Below are 22146 nucleotides of genomic sequence, written 5' to 3'. Positions count from 1 at the left end.
TCCAGTGGGAGAAACTGGGGGTGGGTGTGACCTGTTCTTTATAGGTAGCTCCTGTCCCATGTGTGAAAGATGAGTTGCCCAAACCATCAGTTCTGTATTTTCTGATATCTGTATTTTCCCTTGGTGTTTGGGTCCCGGGGTAGCCACCATCCAACTGACTCTGTGGTTCCCCCCGCCCCATCACAAGGCTGATGAATTCACTATCGAGTCTGTTACCATGCGAAAAGTGAGGCGGGTGAGGATCAGACACGATGGCAAAGGCTCCTGTAGCGGCTGGTACCTGGACAGAGTGCTGGTGAGAGAGGAGGGGCAGCCCGAGAGTGACAACGTGGAGTTCCCGTGTCTCAGGTACACACATCCAGCCTGCTGGCCTTTTCTCTAGCTTAGGTTATGGTCGCCGCATTTTGGGAAGGCCCAGCCCCACTACCACAACCAGCAAGCAAAACAGTGGCTTAAAGCTATAGCTAGTGCAAGAAAGAGGTGGCCTTGCTGGTGGTGCTTGGACCTGAGCCTCACATTTCCCCCTTACCCCCACCACTGTGGTGAACATGTGGTGAACACATGTTCCAGTGTGCTGCTAGTTTGCTCTACGTGAGCACCAAGGTGTGAGTGCTGTTTCATGATAAAATTTGACAATTCCTGAATTTAAGTGAGAGTTACTTCAGAGAGTTGCAGACTGAATTCAACTTTTGAATCAAGAGTTTGTTATTTTGTTTTTTGTTTTTTTTTTGAGACGGAGTTTCGCTCTTGTTACCCAGGCTGGAGTGCAATGGCCCGATCTTGGCTCACTGCAACCTCCGCCTCCTGGGTTCAGGCAATTCTCCTGCCTCAGCCTTCTGAGTAGCTGGAATTACAGGCACGCGCCACCCTGCCCAGCTAATTTTTTGTATTTTTAGTAGAGACAGGGTTTCACCATGTTGATCAGGATGGTCTCAATCTCTTGACCTTGTGATCCACCCACCTTGGCCTCCCAAGAATCAAGAGTTTTTTAAAAACTTAAATAGCTTTCTGACCACACCTCTTCCCCCTTAACTTATTTTCAAAGTGTCTTACTTTGTTTTCCTTTCTGCAATTTATTCTTGAGATAAAGTTTCCTTTCTCTTTTTACTTAAGCATTTGGGGTTCTTAATGCAGGCGGTTTGAGCTTCTGTTGACTTAAGTCCCTGATAGAGAGATTTTAGAATGAGCAATACTAGTGTTTTTTGTGTTATCTTGGTGGTCCCCCACATTTTACGTGGCAATATCTGGAGGATGCACACTGTGTGATTGACTTGGGGCCTTGGACTGACCTGGTTCTGCAAATCTCAGTTCCAGGGCTGAGTTCTGTACATAAAGATGAGTTGCTATGTGTCCACTTTAGGAGGGCTGGTCCAGGGCTCTTTGAGGGGAGCTACACTGAGGGCAGCCCTTCTTTGAGTGGATGAGGGTAAGTTGCACAGCTGCCCAGTGATGAGTGTGTTGCTATTCCTTTTACCATGCACGCAGATGTACTCATGTGCACACCTGTGCATACAGGCACACACACCCAGGCACACATCTGCTGCAGCTAGATTGCATACCGCCCCACCAACCGAATCCCAGTAGTTTTCCAGCCATGGAGGGCCACTGGGAGGACTCCATAGGTCAATGATTGTTGGACATAATTTGTCAATCACAAAGGGCTCTACAGTCTTCTACATATAGCCACTGTTTGTATTACAAGGAATACATTGAAAAGGTAAGTAATACTGCAGGCAACTCCAAGTGAGTGGCGCTACAGAGGGCAGGCCAGGCAGGCTTCTAGGAAGAAGTGAAACTGCATGCACCTGGGCCTGGAAGAGAGGTCAGAGAGTGGACAGAGAATGGGGAGAGAGGTCAGAGAATGAGGCATAAGCAAGGGGATGAGGGGGATGGCTCATCCAGGGGTTGGAGAGGGGCGCCTGGCCTGTGGGGAAGGAATGAGAAGGCTGGGGTGGGAGAGGGAGGCATGTGAACCCTCAGTCTCCTAAGTCATGTGGAAGTAGGTTTGCGGGGAGGATATGGCCTCCCTTCAGGTCATCAGTGGCATTTCCACCCCCATGCTGGATTGGAGGCTGACTGACTGGGTGCCAGATGGAAGAGTTTGCATTGTTTTAGTCCTATCCACTCAAAATATATTTATTAAGCACCCGCTATCTACTTACTCCCGTCCTCATGGAGTTTATAGTCTATAGGGAGACTAGACAAAAAACAAGTGAACAAGCAAAGCCAGAATGACACACTGAAGAGTGGTATGCAGAGGCTGTAGGAAACAACGGTGCAGGGGCTGGAGCAGGGTGATGGAGGTGGGAAGGCCTGTCTGCAGAGGGATGTTGAGGCCGACCTCCTGCAGAATGAAGAGGAGAGCACCAGGGGGAAGGACTCGGGTGTTTTCGAGTCCAGCAAGATGAGCAGGTAGACAGAGGCCATTGTCCAGCAGAGCAAGGGAGCCTTTTACATGAGAGGAAGGTCTGTCTGGCCTCTGGGGTAGGACACAGCACAGGGAGGAGGAGGGGAGACCAGTGGGAGGTTTGGGGGAGTTGATGATGGCCTGTGTTCGTGTTCCAGGGCTGTAACAAAGTGCACAGACTGGGTGGCTTAAATGACAGAAACATAATGTCTCACAGTTTGGGAGGCAAAAAGTCCAAAATCAAGGTGTCAGCTTGGCTGTGCCCCCCTGAAGGCACTAGGGAAGGCTAAGGATCTGACCTGGGCCTCTATCCTCACCCCTGGTGGCCTCGGGAGTTCCCTGGCTTGTGACTGGCCACCTTCTCTCTACACCTCCTCACAGCAGCATCTTCTGTATGTATCCTGTGTCCAAATTCCTCCTTTCATGAAGACATCAGTTAGATTAGATGAGGAGTCACCCTAATAACCTTATTTTAATTTGATTACATCTGCAAACACCCTATTTCCAAATAAGTTCACATCCTGAGGTACTGGAGATTAGGACTCTAAAGTATGAATGGGGGTGGGCACAATTCAGTTCACTACATGGCAGCTCGACCCTTAGTGGTGGCAGTGAAGGTGGTGAGAAGGGGCTTACTGTACTCCAGAGAGGACACTGGAGGGATGGTTCATGGGCTTTGCCCATAAGAGACAGAGAAAGGGCCAGAACTGAAAGCCCCAGACTTTTGCCTTTGATAGGTGGGTTGAAGGTCATGCCTTTTACTGAAATGGGGATTCTGGGAAGGGAGAGCTTAGGGCTGGGGACAAGGTTGAACTCTGGAGGTCTAGTTGGGATGTATTTGAATTTCAGTGCAGAGTTAGGTCTTGAGAAATGAATTCAGATAATGAGAGCACAGAGCTAGAATGTAAAGCCTGAGAACTGCAGGGGATCCTTTAGGGAAAGCTTGGATAAAGAAAATAGTGAGGACCAAGCCCTGGGGCAGGCCAGGAGAGGGAGCCCAGAAAGGGGAAGAGGAAGAAGTTGGTGTATGCACACTGCATTGTCACATGTGTGGTGCTGGGGGAGCTCAGAACCAGAAGTCTAGCCACCCACCTGCTGTGTGACTTTGACCCAGTCTCTGGTCTGGTCTTCTGCACCATCCTGGCCTGCGTGTGTCTTACAGTAAGGTTGAGAGTGTTGCTCTTTGAAAGACACAGCGATGCCAATAATGCTGATGGCCAGGCAGAACAGGAGCAGAGGCTGCAAACACCCCAGAGCCCTCCCTGCCCCCGAAAACTTAACAGTGCATGCATTTTTTTTTTTATTAAGAAAATGGGTTCTTAGGTCTTGCTGCCAACTCAGGACCCAGGGGGACTTGGAAAAACCAGGAACTGGAGCCTGAGCATGCGCACTGCTTCTTTCTTTACCTAAGCTGTTATTTTAACTCTCTTGGAGAGGAGGACAGACCAGGTCTATTTATCAGAACTTCTCTTCTGCTGAGATCAGGTGTGTGTGTGTGTACATACACACACTCCTGTGAGCTCGAGAAAGAGTAATAAAATCACCACCAGACTGACTTATTCCTTTAGCAACATCTCACTCTGAAACTGGGCTGAAGTGTTTGAAGCTGAGAGAAGCTGGCTATATTTGGAAATATCTATTAATACTCTGAAAGTATTTAGGTGGAAACAAAATGACAAGTCATGGTTTCCTTTTGCTGCTGGGGAGGGGCTGGGGATGGATAAGTGGTGGAGAATGAAGGGAGAGCAGGTAGGATTTTCAGATGGCCAAGGGCTTGCTGCCTCTCTATGCTTCCCCACCCTGGCAATGCATGCTCAGGCCTGCTTCACAACATTCTCCTCCACACTCTCTATGTCAGGGTGACCTCAGCTGGACAGATGGAGTGTGAGGCTCTTAACGGGTTGATTTCAGGGACTCTAGCAGCCCTGAGTTCCCAGATTCCTGTAATCGATGCCTAGGATTTCACCATTGTATCATCATGTCTGGGAGTCTCCAGTGGTTTTCTTGTCTTCTGGATTCACAGCACCAAAGTCCTTGGGAAAAGGAACAATCCAGTTGTTGGCTAACAGCCAACTGACAGCAAGGTCTCCTGGGAATGTTAGACCATGTGTTTTGTGAAGGAGGGTGAAACAGAAGGGTTGGGAGAGACCACAGCATTGCCTTCATCGGCCTTGGGGAGGCGGATGGTCTATTAGCAGAGAGCACTGCAGTGTGGGAAGGCCTGAGCTCCATGCCAGGGAGGCTATGGAGGAATTAGGGCCTTGGCTTCCTTTGCAAGCTCTGTAGCCAGGAAGTTGCCTCCCTCTCAGGAGGGTAATGGAGTGGGCTGCAAAGACCAGCACCAAGACATAGACAAATGAAGGTGATTTGGTTGAGAGGCAAAGGTCTTCTTTTCCTCAATACCCTAGGGAACAGTGAACGGTGTCTATTCTGTTGCCATGGGCCCCATCACAAACCATCCTGAATGCTGAGGCTTAGAAAGCTCATGCTTGCCTGATTGATTTCTCAGGCTGAGTCTCCATGCCTAGGGTGTTAGGTGCTTTTCAGGTAAATTGCCCCATACCTTTCCCCCGGTGGATGACCAACAGAGAGCTGGGACCCTGGCTCACTCCAACATGTTGATGAGTCACAGCTATCAAACCCCAGCCCTGCAGGGCATAGCCCCAGCTTCTTCTGGAAGGCAAGCCTCGGTCATCCCTGAGGACTCAGATCAGGGAGCCTTTCTCATTTCCCTCGGCTCTTGCAGCACTTACTCTGGTCCAATACTTATCCTTATCTTGGTCCTCAGTGCCTCAGCCGGTCTATCCTGGCTTCTTAAGCAGGCTACTGACAGCCTGAGCTGGGCCTTGCTTATCCCAGCATGTCTTCTATGCCATCTACCCACCCCAGGGCCCTCAGCATGGTGCCATGAAGATGGAAAGCTCTTAGGAAAAAAGGTGCCTGTTTTCTATGCTAATGATGGCTTTCAAGACAGACTTTTGACAGTGATTGCCAAGGCCCTGTATCATGTGACTTGTCCCCTCTGCAGCCTCCTCTGCCAGCTCTCTACATGTTGTTCACTGCATCCCATCCATGTGGTCCTGTTTCAACTCCTGGAGCCTCTGTTCCATCCCAGGATATGTTGTTTCCTCCGGGATACTCTTCCCTCTTCTCCTGATTGTATGACATCATCCCACCCATTCCCCAAGGAGTTCCCTGCCCTCCTTCCAATCTCAGTCAAACACCACCTCCTCCAGGAAGTCCTCCTTTCACACTCCAGGCTAGAATGCTTTGCTAGATGGTCCTGTAGAATCATTTGACTTTGCCAAAATCCAAGCTCTGGGCCTCCCTGGTGATTCTGCATGAAAGAGTGAAGCTTTAATTTTCTGCCGGCCCCACCCAAAGAGCTAACATTCCCCCATTTGCCCACCAGGTGGTTGGACAAGGATAAGGATGATGGGCAGCTGGTCCGAGAGTTGCTACCCAGTGACAGTAATGCGACACTGAAGAGTAAGTTGTTCTGGGTGTGCCCTTGGTGAGACAGGGGCCTTCCCTCAGCTAAGCCCTTCAAGAAAACATACGCACTTCATGTTTCATGGACGTGGCACTGGGGAGGTGGGAGGGGGAGACTCCGAGGGAGTGTCTGGAGAGTTCTTGCCTGTGCTCCTGTACACAGTCTCTTTGTGGCCTCGGATGTGAGGCCCCGAGCACATGTGGGTCGATAAGAGTGACAAGAGTAGAAATGCAGTAACACAGGCCAACGGTGCCAAGCATTGGCAGTACCTGTCTTTCAGGCCTTGAGAAGAGAAACATTTTGAAGGGACTGTAAAATAAGGATTTAAAAACTGCCGAGTATCATCCTGGAGGCCTTAGAGTTTTCCTTACTGGTGATATTTCTTCCATTGCTTGGGTTCAATCATGAGCTTTAGACAAAATTTAAGAGAGACTTATCTCCAGAATCCTTGACATTATCAATACCTCATGTTTATCATTTATCATCTCATTTGAGCTCTGCAATAATCTCAGAAATGGGCAGAGCTGATGTTGGCCATGGGTCAGATGGAGAAACTGAGACCTTGAAGAGCTGAAGATATTTTTATTTTTATTTATTTGTTTATTTTTGAGACAGCTTCTCTGTCAACCAGGCTGGAGTGCAATGGTGTGATTTCAGCTCACTGCAGCCTCAACCTCCCGGGCTCAGGTGATCCTCCTGCCTCAGCCTCCTGAATAGTCAGGACTATAGGCATACACCACCACACCTGGCTAATTTTTATATTTTTTGTACAGATGCAGTCTTTTTATGTTGCCCAGGCTGGTCTCAAACTCCTGGTTTCAAATGATCCACCTACCTTGACCATACAAAGTGCTGGAATTAGAGGCATAAGCCATGGCACCCAGTGGCTAAAGATATTTATATCTGACCTTTTTAAAGGTCAGACTGCAGAGTTTGAACTGGAGTGTCCCATTTCTGGTCTCAGAATTACAGAATTTAAGATCTGGGAAGGAACCTAGGAGATGAGATAACCCGTGTCTGTGGACTCTTCTTCCCCTGCCACCCCAGCAACACCCAGGTGTGTAGTCAGTGATGGACCTGGGACCAGCACCCAGGGTGTCTCTGTCTATTTCACTGTCCTTCCCACTCCAGCAAGCCCCTATTTCACCATGTGGACAGGGGCTCGTGACCCCCTGCTTCCTCAGTCAGAGCCTCTGAAAGCATTTAGATCAAGCCTATCCCACCCGCAGCCTGCACACATGTGGCCCACAACAGCTTCGAATGTGGCCCAGAACAAACTTATAACTTTCTTAAAACATAAAGTTTTTTTGTAATTTTTGTTAACTCATCAGCTATCATTAGTATTAGTGTATTTTATGTGTGGCCCAAGACAGTTCTTCTTCCAATGTGTCCCAGGGGAACCAAAAGATTGGACACCCCTGGTTTAGATGGAAAATGGTGTAAGAAGAGGTTTTCTTCCCAGCCTTTTCTACTACATCTTTCAGCAAGAACAGAAATCATTTCCTCAAGTGCCATTGTGTGGCACTAATGGAGCTGATCTGGACCAGACCCGCAGCTCTGGCCTTCCCCAGGGCTGGACCCCAGGCAAAGTGTGCTCAGCTGACTTTTTCCAAATCCTTCTTCCTAGTAGGAGGACCCTACAGTGGCAGTGATTGACAGACACAGGAGTGAGCGTCACTCATCTTTCCCAGAGCTTCCTCTTCTTTGCCCAAGACACACACCCAGGAACAAGTCTGGAGGACTTAGGGTCTTGCCTTGTATTATTCCAGGACTCATCTGTTCCTCAGGTGTTTTTGTCCCTGAAGACAGATGATGCAGACTTTCCTGGCTAATAAAATGGAGTGACACCCTCATGGTGGCCCAGTGAAGAATAGGGGGCTTCGAGTCCACATGGGGGTTTCACTCCTGGCTGGTGACTTCTTAACTGTTGCCATCCTGTACCAAACACATGACCTTCTGAGGCTCAGATTCCTTGCCTGTGAAACCACGGTTAGAATCCTTAGCAACAATACCATGTGTATAACATTCTAGACACTGTCTGGAAAGGTGGATCCTTCGTCTCAGTTTCCTTGTCTACTATTGGAGAAGCTAGACCAGGTGATTGTGGGAGATCCTTTCAGCCTCTTACATGCTGGTGTTCTTGCTTGTCATTTACACGCTTTCTAGTTCTCAGCCATTCACCTACTAGAATTCTGATTTTGTAATTGAGGAGACCTCACGGAGGTAGAAGGAACCCCTGCCCCAAGTTGCAGGGTTAGAGCAGGAGCCTCCATTCTCGATTCCCAGCCTGTGTCCCTCTCAAGCCTCCAGCTCCGGACTGCCCTCCTGTACAGATATCCTGTTTCCTGCCACCCCCTGCATTAAACCCCTCCTTTCCTCCCACTGCCTTGGGCTGTTCAGACTTTCGCTATCACATCAGCTTGAAGACCGGGGATGTCTCCGGGGCCAGCACAGATTCCAGAGTCTACATCAAGCTCTATGGGGATAAATCTGATACCATCAAGCAAGTTCTTCTTGTCTCTGACAACAACCTCAAAGACTACTTTGAACGTGGCCGAGTGGATGAATTCACTCTTGAGACCCTGAACATTGGAACTGTAAGTCTTCTTCCCAAGACAATGTGATGTCATCCCACCCATTCCCCAACACACATTCACACGTGACCACACACATATATGTCCACACACAGTCACACACACGCACACATACATAGGGGTAAACACATTTTGAAGGGGGAAAAAAGCCCACTTGGGAGTAATTAGTGAGGTATGTTGTTTTTTAGCTGTGACCTAGAGCAGCTGAAGATATGTAAACAGTGGTGATGCTTCCAGAGCCTCTTTGGGGGTGGAATGTGTATTTTTAGTGGCATTACCTCAACATTTCTTTTACCTACATATCCAGGACCAGTGTACATGGGTCATACACACTGGAGAAGGAGACACTGAGTGCAGGGAAGGAAAAGAGAAAGGAGGACTAAGAAAAGGGGCTGAAAATACTTCCTAATTTCAAACTTGAGTGTGCATCAGAATTGGGGCCAGGAAGCTTGTTTCAGTGCACACTTCTGGGCCACACCTGAGAGATCTGCCTTGGGAGCTGGAACCTAAATGCCTCCAGATCAAGGCTCCAGGTGGCTCTGCTGCAAGCACTTCATCAAAGAGAAGCTAAACAGCAAGTAAAGCACAAGGACAGACTTGAATCAGTCATCTACCACTGCGGTTGGGAAAGGAGGCCAGAGTGAACCGAACCCAACTTAGGTTTGTGCAGAGATTTACAGGGCTCTTTAAAGTGGGGATGGGAGAATAGGGGGAGGTAAACAAGGGCTCAGTAGAGTCAGGGGAAAAACACAAAAAGCAGTAATGGGGAGGATGGCCCATGCAGAACCCATCTGGGTTTGCTAACTGATGCTTTTTGGCATTTGGGTCCTATCCTCCCAGAGTCTGGCAGACAGAAGCCCTATCTTCAGGTATTGGCTGGAACCAATAGCGCATTCTTTTGACAGCCTTGAGTTTTCCAAGGCAGGCATAGCAAGGGGATTAGGGTAACCCCAGGGATGTGGCTTTGAGCTGTTAGAAACTATGTTAGTGTTTTGTTCAAGTCTTTATAGGCCAAGATTGAGGTTCAGTTGAGAAAGTGTTCAGGAGCCTGGCTGGACTTTGACCAAGGTGAGACTCTTGACATCACCTGGAGAAACACAGTTCTAAATCTTGGACTTGAGCATTGGGGATGTCTCTAGAAATGACTGAGCTGGGATCTGTGTTACCACCTGCTGCTCTCGGGGTGTGGCTTGGTGGAAATGGAGATGGTAACAAGCCCTCGACCTGGAACCTCATCTTTCTGGCCCCTTCCCTCTCTGGGAGTCCTACCCTATTTCAGGTCCTAGGAATCTCTTCTTCCATCAAAACTCACTCCAGGGAAAGAGCTCATGTCAGTCATTGATACCTCGTTAGTGAACTTAATGTTTTAATTTATAGAAATGTATTTACATTTTAAGCTGAATCAATAATTGCAGAGTGAAATTGCTGTTCCCTTTACTGAAGGATATTGGGCAGCAGCCAGCAGGTAAATGAGACTTCTAGGAAGAGTAAGGTGGCAGTGGGAGGGCATTTAAGCTTCTTCCTGAGTTTCTGAAACACCCTCAACAAGCAGTGTAGCCAAGACGTCGGGAGCATGGGCTTTGGCCACCAACCGCATATTTGAGACCCATTTCCATTTACCTGCCATGTGTAAGTTATTTAACCTGTTTGCCTCCATTTTCTCATTCATAACAACATGGGGTACTAATGGGGTTGTTATTACCCTTAAATATGTGAATAAAACCATATACTCATACTAAGTGCTCAGTAAATGCTACTGAACAATTAGTCTATGTCAGATGCAAAGTGTTGTAGAAGTGAATTAGTACCTGACCTTAGGGAGCATCCAGTCATATCAGACACCTACCCTTTCAGCCAATTCCTCCCTGGGACTTTCACAGTCCTGTAACCACAGAAGAACAACAAAACTCTTCCCTGTCCCTCAACATGCACCCAGAGGGCTCTCAGGGTTTGTAAACTTAAGCTGGTTTTCTTCTGGTAATTCCAGGGTACTAGGCTGCATGCACGTAGCTCTGACGTTGCCATTACCAGCTGTAAAGAGCCACTTAGGACTTGGAAGAGTGAGAGCAGGCTCTTATGAATAGTTTTCTAAATACGGCCTTTCAGCACCAGACTCGTGGCTAACATCACCTCTTCAAAGCATCACAGAGAGAATCTCCCCCACTAACACGGTTATTGGAAGTTGATGGCAAGCATTTTAAACATTTGCTTTCTGATCTGGCCATGACCTAACGTGATTAAGTGCTAGTGAATCTTTCAAAATTCTTGTCACCTCCACTCTCCTCTTGCTTCTCACCATGGCCCTGGGAGGTGTGCTGGGTTTAGGAGAAGGGAATGGTGGCTCCAGGCAGGTGAAGTGATGCCCTGATCCCCTGGCTGGCTGATGGAGGGGCAAGAATGGGACCCTAAGTCTCCTATGGAGCTTCCCTCTCTTGGGGATTGGAGACATGGGTTGAGTAGCGCTGTCTGTACTGGTGTTTGGGGAGGTAAGGATGGGGACATGGAGGTTCCTACACACTGGCTTCTTGCTCACCCTCACTTGGGTTTCCTTCAGATCAACCGGCTGGTGATTGGGCACGACAGCACTGGCATGCATGCCAGCTGGTTCCTGGGCAGTGTTCAGATTCGTGTACCCCGCCAAGGCAAGCAGTACACTTTTCCTGCCAACCGCTGGCTGGACAAGAACCAGGCTGATGGGCGCCTCGAGGTGGAGCTGTATCCCAGTGAGGTGGTGGAGATCCAGAAATGTATGGAGGAGACTGTGGCGGGACCAGCCATTGTTCCCACAGGGGACGGGGCTGAGGGGAAGGAGGAGGGACCATGGGGCAATGTGGGTCTTGCCAACATAGGGTCCTGCAGGGAGAAAATGGGGGCTCCCACTGCCTCTGGCACCATGGTTCTGGGAAGGAAGAAGGGCTCATTTCATAGATGAGGAAACTGAGGACCCAATGGGTGAAACACTGTTTCTGGAATAAAGGCAGCAAATGACTTTATTAGGAAATACACACTCAATCCTGTATAGGAGTTTGAGACCTAGATCATGTCTTCTGTGATGAAGACTGTCTGGAGATAACACTGTTTATTCATTCACTTATTTTTAAAAAATACACAGCTCTCCACATCTGTGAGTTCAACATCAGTGGATTCAACCAAGGCTCAAAATGTTTGGAAAAAATTGCATCTGTACTGAACATATACAGACTTTTTTCCTTATCATTATTTCCTAACAGTGCAGTATAACAACTACTTATATAGCATTTACATTATATTAGGTTTTATAAGTAACCTAGAGATATTTAAAGTGTATACAGGAGGATGTATGTAGGTTATATGCAAATACTATGCCATTTTATATGAGGGACGTGAGCATCCTCGGATTTGGGTATGCTTGAGGGTTCTGGAACCAGTCCCTGCAGATACTGAGGAATGACTGTCTATTGAGGGTTTCTCTCTGCCAGCACTGCTCTGAGCTTTGTGGAGGCAGCCATGAGCAAAATGAACAAAACTCTTGCTCTCACAGGCTTTATATTCCACAGGGGAGATGAACGAAGAGCCAGGAGGAACAGGATAAAGGGTTAGCAATGGTGAGGGGGAAGGGCCTTTTTGGATAGGATAGCGACACTTCTGGGGAGGAAGACAGTGAGACTAAAGCCTGGCACAGAGAACGTCCCTTCTCACCTCTGCATTTGTTTTCAGATGGAGTCTCACTTTGTAGCCAGGCTGGAGTGCAGTGGTGCGATCTTAGGTCACTACAACCTTCGCCTCCCAGGTTCAAGTGATTCTCCGAGTAGCTGGGATTTACAGGCATGCACCACTAAGCCCAAATAATTTTTTTCTATTTTTAGTAGAGACGGGGTTTCACCATGTTGCCAGGATGATCTTGATCTCTTGACCTCGTGATCCACCCTCCTTGGCCTCCCAAAGTGCTGGGATTACAGGTGTGAGCCACTGCACCTGGCCTTTTTTTTTTTTTTTTTTTTGAGACAGAATCTCACTCTGTCGCCCAGGCTGGAGTGTAGTGGCACAATCTCGGATCACTGCAACCTCCACCTCCCAGGTTCAAGCGATTCTCCTGCCTCGGCCTCCTGAGTAGCTGGGATTACAGACGTGTGCCACACTGCCTGGAAAATTTTTTTATTTTTAGTAGAGATGGGGTTTCTCCATGTTGGCCAGGCTGGTCTCGAACTCTTGACCCCAGGTGATCCACCTGCCTTGGCCTTCCAAAGTGCTAGCATTACAGGCATGAACCACTGTGCTAGCCTCACCTCTGCATTTCTACATCTGCCCTGAAAGCAACTGCCCAAGGCTCACGTCCACAGCAGCTTCCCTGAGAGGGAACCCCAGTATAAAATCACTTCTCCCACTCCCAGAACTCTTTGAACGTTTTTGTGTGTGTGTGTGTTTACTATCCCCAACCAACCTGCAAGTTCCTTTAGAGCTGTGTTATATACACATGCTTTGTAATGGCACCTGCCAGTGTGAGAATTAACTCCTTCCTTTGTTTTATAAATTAACACTGGAATTCCATCAGAGTAGTATAGATACTAATCAAGAAGATAAAGATAAAAAAGCAATAGTTCCCTTACCTACCTCTTCCCCCTACCCCACCGCTTTTCTTCAATGGTAACAACTTTACTTTAGATATTTCCTCTAAAATTTAGCTCTGTATTTTTAAACAGTATACCTATAAATTTTTATGTGTTATTTTTTAGAGACAGGATGTTTCTCTGGCACTTAGGCTGAAGTGCAGTGACAAATCATAGCTCTTTGCAGCCTTGGCACCTGGGCTCAAGCAATCCCCCTGCCTCAGCCTCTTGAGTAGCTGGGACTACAGGCACATGGCACCATAGCCATCAATTTTTATTTTATTTTTGTAGAGATGGGCATCTTGCTGTGTTGCCCAGGCTGGTCTTAAACTCCTGGCGTCAAGCAATCCTGCCTCAGCCTTCCAAAGCAGTGGAATTACAGGCCTGAGCCACTGTGCCTGGCCTCAATTTTTAAATTTTACAGTCTTAGACATTATCTGTTAACTTCCTACTACGGAAGATGAGGATTTAGCTCTTTTAACATACACAGTCACTTGTATGGGTCACTTGTATGCATACATGCACACACACACACATTCTCTCTCCCTCCCTCCCTCCCTCCTTCCAGCCTTCAATACAGCTAAATCAGTGTTCAATTTTTATATTATTGTAACTATGTCAATATTCGTGGCTGAGTCACCTACCTTATGATAATTGCTTTTCATCTTTGTAGAGCTTTTTGTTTTTTTCTGGAGAGAGTCTCCTTTTTCAATGGATCACTCTCTGTGCTCACCACTCTCTATATTACTGTGCTAGGCTTTTTCTGGAATGAGTCTCCTTTTTCAGTGTATCACCCTCTCTGTGCTCACCACTATGCTGGGTTTTTTTCTGGAGTCGGTCTCCTTTTTTGACGGATCGCTCTCTCTGTGCTCACCCCTCTGCATTACTGTGCTGGAGCCGCCTTGTCACTGTGGACTCACCTGGTCTCTTTGCATCCCTGGTGTTCTGTGTGTGCCACAACTTCCTTTTCTTATAGGGACACTAGTCAGCTTGGATTAGGACCTGCCCTTGGGGGTGTCATTTAAACCAGTCACCTCTCTAAAGATTCTTATCTCCAGACATAGTTACATTCTGAGGTACTGGGGTTAGTGCTTCAACATAAAAATTTGGGGGGGCGGCTAATCGCTTCTTAAAGGTCCCACCTCATAATATAGTTACAATGGCAATGACATTTCAGCATGAGTTCTGGAGAGGACAAACACGCAAACCACAGCAGGCAGGCACACAGCAGGGCTCACCAGTTGGAATATGACTCCGCCTCCTTCCCGGCACGTGTGGTGCAAGGGATGACTGGGATATATGTCTGATTGCTTACATTTGAATGATTGTCCTTACTCGGGGTGTTGAGGTGAGGATTAGGTAAGTGAACAGCTGCAAAGTGCCAGGCACGTGGAACAAGCTTGTAAAGTGTTTGTTTTGTTGCTATCATTGTCATTGTTATTGTTACTAAGTGTTCCATTTCTCCTGCATGTGCCCGCCCAGTGGTCCACTATGAGGTTGAGATTTGGACAGGAGATGTGGGTGGCGCAGGCACCAGTGCCCGAGTCTACATGCAGATCTATGGCGAGAAAGGCAAGACAGAAGTGCTCTTCCTCTCCAGCCGCTCAAAAGTTTTTGAACGGGCGTCCAAGGACACATTCCAGGTATGTGGGGTCAGGGAGCGGGTGGTGCCAATAGCAGGCCCAGTGGACACCAAGCTGCTTCCCTAGGTATGCTAATTTCCTCGGTCAACACTCACCTGAGAATGGGCTGCCTCCCTCCAGCTGGGTAGAAAACGCTTCCTCTCTCCAGACTTAAGCTTTCGGCCTGAAATAAAGGGATTGGACTAGATCAGTGGTTTCCACCCCGTGCTCATGTTACAATCACCTGGGGAGCTTCAGGAAAAAAGTGCTGCCTGGTGCACACCCCTTACCAGGCAAATCAGAACCTCTGGGGTCGGGATATGTTTTCTGGGTGAACTTTTAAAAGCTCCTCCAGGGATACTAACATAGTGCCGATCCTGAGAACCATGGGGGCAGGTGATTGGAATCTGGCAAAAGATAGCACCAAGCCTGTGGTTCCTCCACTCATTCCTAGCCCTGTGGCCTCTGAGTCTACAGTTCTCTGAAGCCTGATGAGAAGGAAATGCTTCCCAGCCAGGACACTGGGAGACTTGGAATTTTGTGGCTGTTTCCTGCATGTCCCAGGTCTCCTTTCTTCCTTTCCAAGTCTTTCGATAGAGGGAAAAAAGAGATGAGAATGTGAGCATATTGTTGGCGAGAGAGGAGGATGCAAGGGTGGCATCCCTGGGGGAAACATGAATGTTTTATTGCGGATGTGAGAGTGCATGCTCATGTGCAGATGTATGTGTGCAGGCAGCATGTTCATGCTGGGTGCTCTGTGTTTCTGCATGCCAGGAGCACCTTACCTTCAGCAAAGAGTCCTTGCTCAGTGCCCAGGAAAGATGGTCCTGGCTGAACTGGGGCCTGGACGAGGGTCACAAGTGTCTGGAATATCCAAGATGGAGGGAGCCTCATTGAATCAGATGCCCTCATACACTGCTGAGAAGGCAGAGGCCCAGGTATTTTAGCTCCCCGAGCCTCCACTTCCTCATCAGTTAAGACCTAGCTTATAACACCTGCCTGGCTGACTTCGCAGTTCCTGTAATGATCAAGCGTCAGTGTCAGGGAATGCATTTGGGAATGAGTCCCCAGATATGGAGATGGAACTGGATAGCATGTCTTCTGGAGGCCAATTCACTGGATGTGGTGGTGGTGAAGGGACAGCTGGGCAGACAGATGTGAGGGAGGCCAGAGGTGCAGCAAGCTGGCCTCCTTGGGAAGGTTGATTGCAGGTGTGCTGTTACCTGGGAAACGCTGAAGAGGAGAGCTATTGTGCTGAAGAATTGACTTACCAGGTCCAGAGACTCTCCCCTAAGTATCTGAGAAGGATAAATTCTGCTCTCCCAGGGGCCCTGGGCTCTATCATGACTGGTGATTTTTGGGCAAAGGTGGGTTGGCTGCATTGTGGACTCATAAACAGGAAGTCAGAAGGCCTGAGTTCTCATGTAGGTCTGGACTTGACTTGTAGGACACTGTGGAACTCATGGGACAGCCTTGGCCTCAGTTTGCCCTGAGACTCAGTGAAAGAACCAGTGGGACCAGGATTTGAGAAGGGTCAACCTCCAGACAGGGGCTCATCAGCATCAGGAAGCCTGGGAGGACTCTGACTAGCAACAACCCCCATGTGAGCCCTCTCCTGAGTGCTGCAGGGGACAGGCCAGACCCCACCTCAATGTGGGTCCTTCCTCAGAGCCTGGGCTTCAGGAAGAACTCAGATCTCATGATCTAGAGTGGATGATGCTGTCAACACTACCCTTTGAGCCAGTTGTGTGCTATGCCCATCCTGGGAGAGACTGAAAATGATGGTCTCTGCCCTTAAGGAACTCATCATCATGAGGGCAGAGACTAGCTCATGAGGATGAAGGGGGCATCCAGGCCAGACCAGCACCAGAGCTAAGCCCTGGGACCCTTCTGTGCTCTTGGGGAGGGGACAGTCAGGCTGAGACCATGTGCTCAGGGTTTGGAGAGGAGGGAGCTTGGGCCTCTGTGGATGTGGGTGAAATTTTTGTTTTTGAAAAGGAGCACTTTTGTTTTTATACATGGTTAACACTGAAAAATTTTTAAAGAGAACACAGGGGCACAAAATTAAAATAAAAGTAATGAAACATAGGAACCTGAATGAATAGATTGTAGCTACAAGTAGAGGAAGGTATAAAGGCAGGACAAGTAAGGAAGCTGTATGAGCCATGATATGGGCATAGAAATCACAGGAATGAGTGGGGCGTGTGTGTGTGTGTGTGTGTGTGTGTGTGTGTGTGTGTCTGTACATGTGTGTTTAAGAGAGAAGAAGAGGGAGACCACCTTGATCACCACAGAGGGTGGAAGAAATAAACTTGGTTGGAGGATGGGGCCAGGTGATCCCAGTGGAACCAGCACAGGTGTGGCTGGAGAGAGGGAACTGGTGGAAGGGTCTAAGCACAGAGGCCCCAGCCCTCTCCATTCTGCAGCTCAGCAAACAGGCCCTGCACCTGGCTCTTTGGGGGAGGCAGGGAGGACACTGGGGCCACCACAGCCACTGCCCTGACTTTTAAACAGCTGGAGGCGGCCGACGTGGGCAAGGTCTACAAGCTCCGGCTCGGGCACACGGGTGAGGGCTTTGGGCCCAGCTGGTTTGTGGACACTGTGTGGTTGCGGCACCTGGTGGTGCGGGAGGTGGACCTTACACCAGAGGAGGAGGCCCGGAAGAAGAAGGAGAAGGACAAGCTGCGGCAGCTGCTCAAGAAGGAGCGGCTGAAGGCCAAGCTGCAAAGGAAGAAGAAGAAGAGGAGGAAGGGCAGCGATGAAGAGGATGAGGGAGAGGAGGAGGAGTCATCCTCATCAGAGGAGTCCTCGGAAGATGAGGAGGAAGAGGAGGAGACTGAGGAGGAGGAAGAGGAAGAGGAGGAGTTTGGGCCAGGGATGCAGGAGGTGATTGAGCAGCACAAGTTCGAAGCCCATCGCTGGCTGGCCCGGGGCAAGGAGGACAACGAACTTGTTGTGGAGCTGGTGCCGGCTGGCAAGCTGGGTCCTGAGCGTAAGCAGCAGGGGTCAGGGGTCAGGGGTCAGGGGTCAGGGGTCAGACAATTCCTCTAAAGGGAGCCCATGGGGGCAGGGGGCCTAGATCCCCCTCACATGGAAGCCAAATAGGTGGGCATCCATCATGGTTCCCAAATAGCTCTCTTGACCTGCATGTGAAATGCCACCATTGACACTGCTGTTTGGGAATATGCATGGCCCTTACCCTCAGGTTCTCAGCAGGAATCAATGACTTTGGGAGGAGCATTGATGTGACTCAGTACAACTAACTGGGGGGACATGAAGTAGGAGGGCTCCCCGCTGGCTCCATGGTGAAGGAGTCCTGGGTTGGGAGGAGGGGCAGTTTAATCCCAGGTTAGTGTAGATGCATCTGAAGATCCCTCCTGCTCCGGGATCTGGCTGGATCTGAGAGGCTGTGCCTCAGATCCATCCACCCCCAGGCCCTGGGGCCCTCCATGCTGCATCTTTCTGTGTCTCCAGCCAACATCTATGAGGTCCAGGTGATCACAGGGAATGTGCCCAAGGCTGGCACTGATGCCAACGTCTACCTAACCATCTACGGGGAGGAGTATGGGGACACGGGCGAACGACCCCTGAAGAAGTCAGACAAGTCCAACAAATTTGAGCAGGGGCAGGTAGGGTGAGGGTCTCTGGCCCCTGGGTGGATGCTGTGGGTGTGGTGGCCTCTGAGATTCCCATGGCAGCCCATCCCAGCACAATGGCTGCTGTGTCTAGTGGTGTGGCTTGTTCATACCACCAGGTTTCATGGCAGTACCTCTTCTGTTACACTGATACTTTGGGGTGGGGTGGGTTATAAGAGAATTGCAGGCAGGGTCTCAGCACATGGAGCCCACAGGCCAGCTGACCCACGGGAACAGAGAATGGCACTGAGTGGCAGATGCTGGGGCACTCAGTAGGGGAGCCAGGGGTTCAAGAGGAAGTCCTCGCTGCAAGATAGTGTCTTGGGGAAAAGTAGGGGGAAGGAGCAACTTAAACTGGGCCTTGGCAGGTGAGTATGGTATAGATGTAGAAAGATGACAGTAGAAGATGTTCTCAGAAGACGGAACTGCATGAGCAAAGATAACGGAGGTGGAAATGGGGAAGGTCAGTTTGGGACAGTGAGTCTTCCAGCTGAGCTGTGATCAGCGCTGAGCCTGAGTGGATAAGCTTGGATAAGGCCAATTTAGGGTATGTGGTGGGTGGGGTCATGAGAGGCTTAAAAGGCTGAGAAGCCAGAACTGTATCCTAATGCAGTGGGAATTTGTGAAAAGAAATGCACTTTCCTTACTCTTCCAGGTGTAGTGGGAAAAGCATGAATCCTTCAGTCTTGTCCTTCAAGGTTTTACAATATCCCCTGGCTAGAAAACTCTCTCTTATCTCACCCTTCCTATTCCTGCCTCTACCCCAAAGCCAAGTTCTCTCATTAACACAGATTTTTGAAAAATGAACTAGATTCATTAACGTATTTCCGGGCTCATTGCTTGATTTATTTCGGGGGCTCCCTGCTTTTTCTTTAAAGAATCTCTCCCGTGACTTGAGAATGTAGTTTATTTAAGTGTTTTTCTTAAAAAATTATAGCCACATATTTCTGGATTGGGAACAAATTTCTATAGAGGACCACATAACTGGTACAATTGGTAAAATTTGAACATGGACTGTATGTTAGATAATAGCATTATGTCGATGTTAAGTTTTCTAAATTGGATCATGACAGTGTGATTATATGATAATATCCTTGTTCTCAGAAAATCCATGTTGAAGAATTTAGGGTTAAAGAATCATGGTATCTACTACTTACTTTCAAATGATTTAGAAAAACAGAGCAAGAGAGAGCACAAGAGATGACATGGAGTGAGAAAGCAAATGTTACAAATAAGTGAAGAAACTAAACAAAGGCATATGAGCTTTCATCATACTATTTCTGAAAGTTTTCCATAGATTTTAAATCTTTTTCAAAATTAAGAGTAAAAAAAAATGATATCCAAGAAGACCCCCTGGCGTGGGCTGCTTCCTCCAGGGCACAGAGCAGTTGCGTACATTCACACGTTGTGGTCCACATGCCCTCTTCGCACCTGAATGGTGGCCAAATTCGTCTTCAATTTCTGTCAGTCACTTTGGATTTGCAGAGCACCAGCTCATAGAAGGTACTTAATGCAAATATGTGATTGAAGCAGATTATGCACACATGTGGACACATAGCAGAGGATCTCAGTGCACCCCTTCGCCTACGCACAAAACACCCACCACAAATGTAGGCATCCAGCCAGCCAACCTATCTTCTCTTCTGCCTCCCTCAAGGTCGCCTTCACTCTTCTCTCCTTCCACCTTCCTGGACATAATGAGAGTGAGAAGATCCCCTGGCAGGGACAAGTTAGAGAAACAGTCATGCAGACCAAACACCAGACTAATGAGTGACATTCTCCATCATCCCCACGCTTGGTTGCTTTGGGTCTCACCATTGGCCTCTGGCTGCCCTGGTCCTTGGGAGGGTGGAGCTGATGGCCAGGTTGGCAAGGGTGGGTGTTACCCCACTGAGTGTTCCCTGGCCCTTTCCAGACAGATACCTTCACCATCTATGCCATTGACCTGGGAGCCCTGACCAAGATTCGGATTCGCCACGACAACACAGGCAACAGAGCAGGCTGGTTCCTGGACAGAATAGACATCACTGACATGAACAATGAGATCACGTGAGTGTGGGGGCGGGGCAGGGAGGGGCGCTGCTCTGAGGGAGGCCATGTCTACCACTGAGGTAGTCCTGGAAGAAGACCGGAGGTGGGCCGGCTGTGATGTCAGAGAGTGAGGGTGGGCTGGGTGACACCTGAGGGTGAGGTGGACTGGCTGTGACATTGAAAAGTAAGGGTGGAGTGGGTGACACCTGAGAATGAGGGTGGGTGAGTATGAGGCTGAGGGTGAGCTGGGTGATGCCTGAGGGTGAGGGTGGGCTGGCTGTGACCCTGGAGGGTGAGGGTGGACTGGGTGACATCTGAGAATAAGGATGGGTGGGTATGAGGGTGAGGGTGGGCTGGGGGTGATATCTGAGGCTGAGAGTGAGCTGGTAATGCCTGAGGGTGAAGGTGGGCTGGTTGTGACATTGGAGGGTGAGGATGGACTGGCTGTGACATCGCAAAGTAAGAGTGGACTGGGTGACATCTGAGAATGAGGGTGGGCTGGCCGTGATGCCTGATGCTGAGTGTGGGCTGGGTAACATCTGAGGGTGAGGGTGGGCTGGCCGTGTAGCCTCTCATAGCTACCAGAGCAGGTTTACTCACATTGCAGGCTGGGTGGGCATTGCCTTTCTCCCTCTTTTCTCCTTGGTAGACCCTAGTATCACCTACCCTGTGAGATGATAATCCAGTAGATCCCTCAGACCAGCAACTCTTGAGATCCATCAGTTCAGAGAGACAGGATTTGCAAACCCTGTCAGACCCTCCTTGGCCCAGTCTCCATGTGTAAATCAACTTTCAGTACAGTCTTTTAATATTCTGTACCAGGGGTCAGCAGACATTTTGCATAAAGACCAGATAGTAAATGTTTTAGGTTTTGCAGGCATCTGGTCTCTGGAATGACAGCCTTGCTGGTGTAACACAAAAGCAGTCATAGATGATGCTGAAATGATTGGGCGTGGCTGTGTCATTTTGACATGTGAAAATTACACGAATTTCAAATTTCAGCATCCAGTAAAACTTTATGGACATTGAAATTTGAAATTCGTATAATTTTCATGAGTCAAAAAATGTTATCCTTCCTTAGATTTTTCTTCCGGCCGTTTAAAAATGTAAATCCACACATAGCTTATGGATGGCCACAAGCAGGGTAGGCCCGATGGGGCCTAAAGGCCGTAGTTTGCTGACCTCTGCTGGAGACTCACAGCTGCCATGTGAGCTGGGCTGGGAAAAGAGTGTTATGTCTTCCCACAGGTCCACACCCCAGGGAGGTGAAGCCACAGCCTCAGAATCAGTCAGTGCCACGGCCAGGATCAGAACTCCAGACTGTCCATGTTAAATCGGACATGTTTTCCATTAGGCCACATTGCCCCTTGGTGTAAGGGGCCCAGGAACAAGAGAGAGAAGAGAATGCCCCTTGTATGAGTGGAGTGGGACAAAGAAGAAAGCATACATGATCCTGAGTGGGCTTTGGGGCTACTGAAGACCTACCAGTGCCTAGAATTTAGTGGGCACTTCATCAACATGTATTTGTGGACTTAAATCAACTTCCCAGCCCACAGCCTTGTTGGGCTCCCCTCTGTGCAGGGCAGGGGATGACAGGGTTCTCCCATCTCCCACCCCACCCTGCCGCACCAACCCAAGGGGACACTGAGCCACAGCTCACAGATAGCCCAGTGTCCTGGTTTTTTGTGAGGTCATTGTGACAGTGCACAAAGGCCATAGGACAGCCCCTTGGCTGGGAGCCAGGATCCTGACCTGGGGTCAGACCTCTGCCAGAAATT

At 48.9% G+C, this 22146-nt stretch overlaps 1 protein-coding gene and 1 long non-coding RNA gene across 2 annotated transcripts in view; one reads left to right on the top strand and one right to left on the bottom strand.

Annotated features, from left to right (window-relative positions):
• The window catches only part of LOXHD1 (lipoxygenase homology PLAT domains 1), a 188122-nt gene that overhangs the window by 82157 nt on the left and 83819 nt on the right, over positions 1–22146 (top strand). Inside the window, exons 14-21 of the mRNA XM_035270945.3 lie at positions 188–348; positions 5820–5896; positions 8301–8497; positions 11049–11241; positions 14563–14723; positions 17217–17694; positions 18177–18331; positions 20253–20386. Coding sequence (XP_035126836.3) covers positions 188–348; positions 5820–5896; positions 8301–8497; positions 11049–11241; positions 14563–14723; positions 17217–17694; positions 18177–18331; positions 20253–20386 — 1556 coding nt within the window. The remainder of the gene's footprint in view (positions 1–187; positions 349–5819; positions 5897–8300; positions 8498–11048; positions 11242–14562; positions 14724–17216; positions 17695–18176; positions 18332–20252; positions 20387–22146) is intronic.
• On the bottom strand, positions 19427–21997 carry LOC118146886 (uncharacterized). Its single transcript, XR_004733017.3, has 3 exons — positions 21035–21997; positions 20153–20345; positions 19427–20053 (listed from the first exon to the last, which is right to left on the bottom strand). It is a non-coding gene; the product is annotated as an uncharacterized LOC118146886 (long non-coding RNA).

This window comes from Callithrix jacchus, chromosome 13 (assembly GCF_049354715.1).
Source record: "Callithrix jacchus isolate 240 chromosome 13, calJac240_pri, whole genome shotgun sequence".
NCBI classification, from domain to species: domain Eukaryota; kingdom Metazoa; phylum Chordata; class Mammalia; order Primates; family Cebidae; genus Callithrix; species Callithrix jacchus.
The sequence above is the reverse complement of the archived record's forward strand: the minus strand, read 5'-3'. Positions and strand labels throughout refer to the sequence as shown.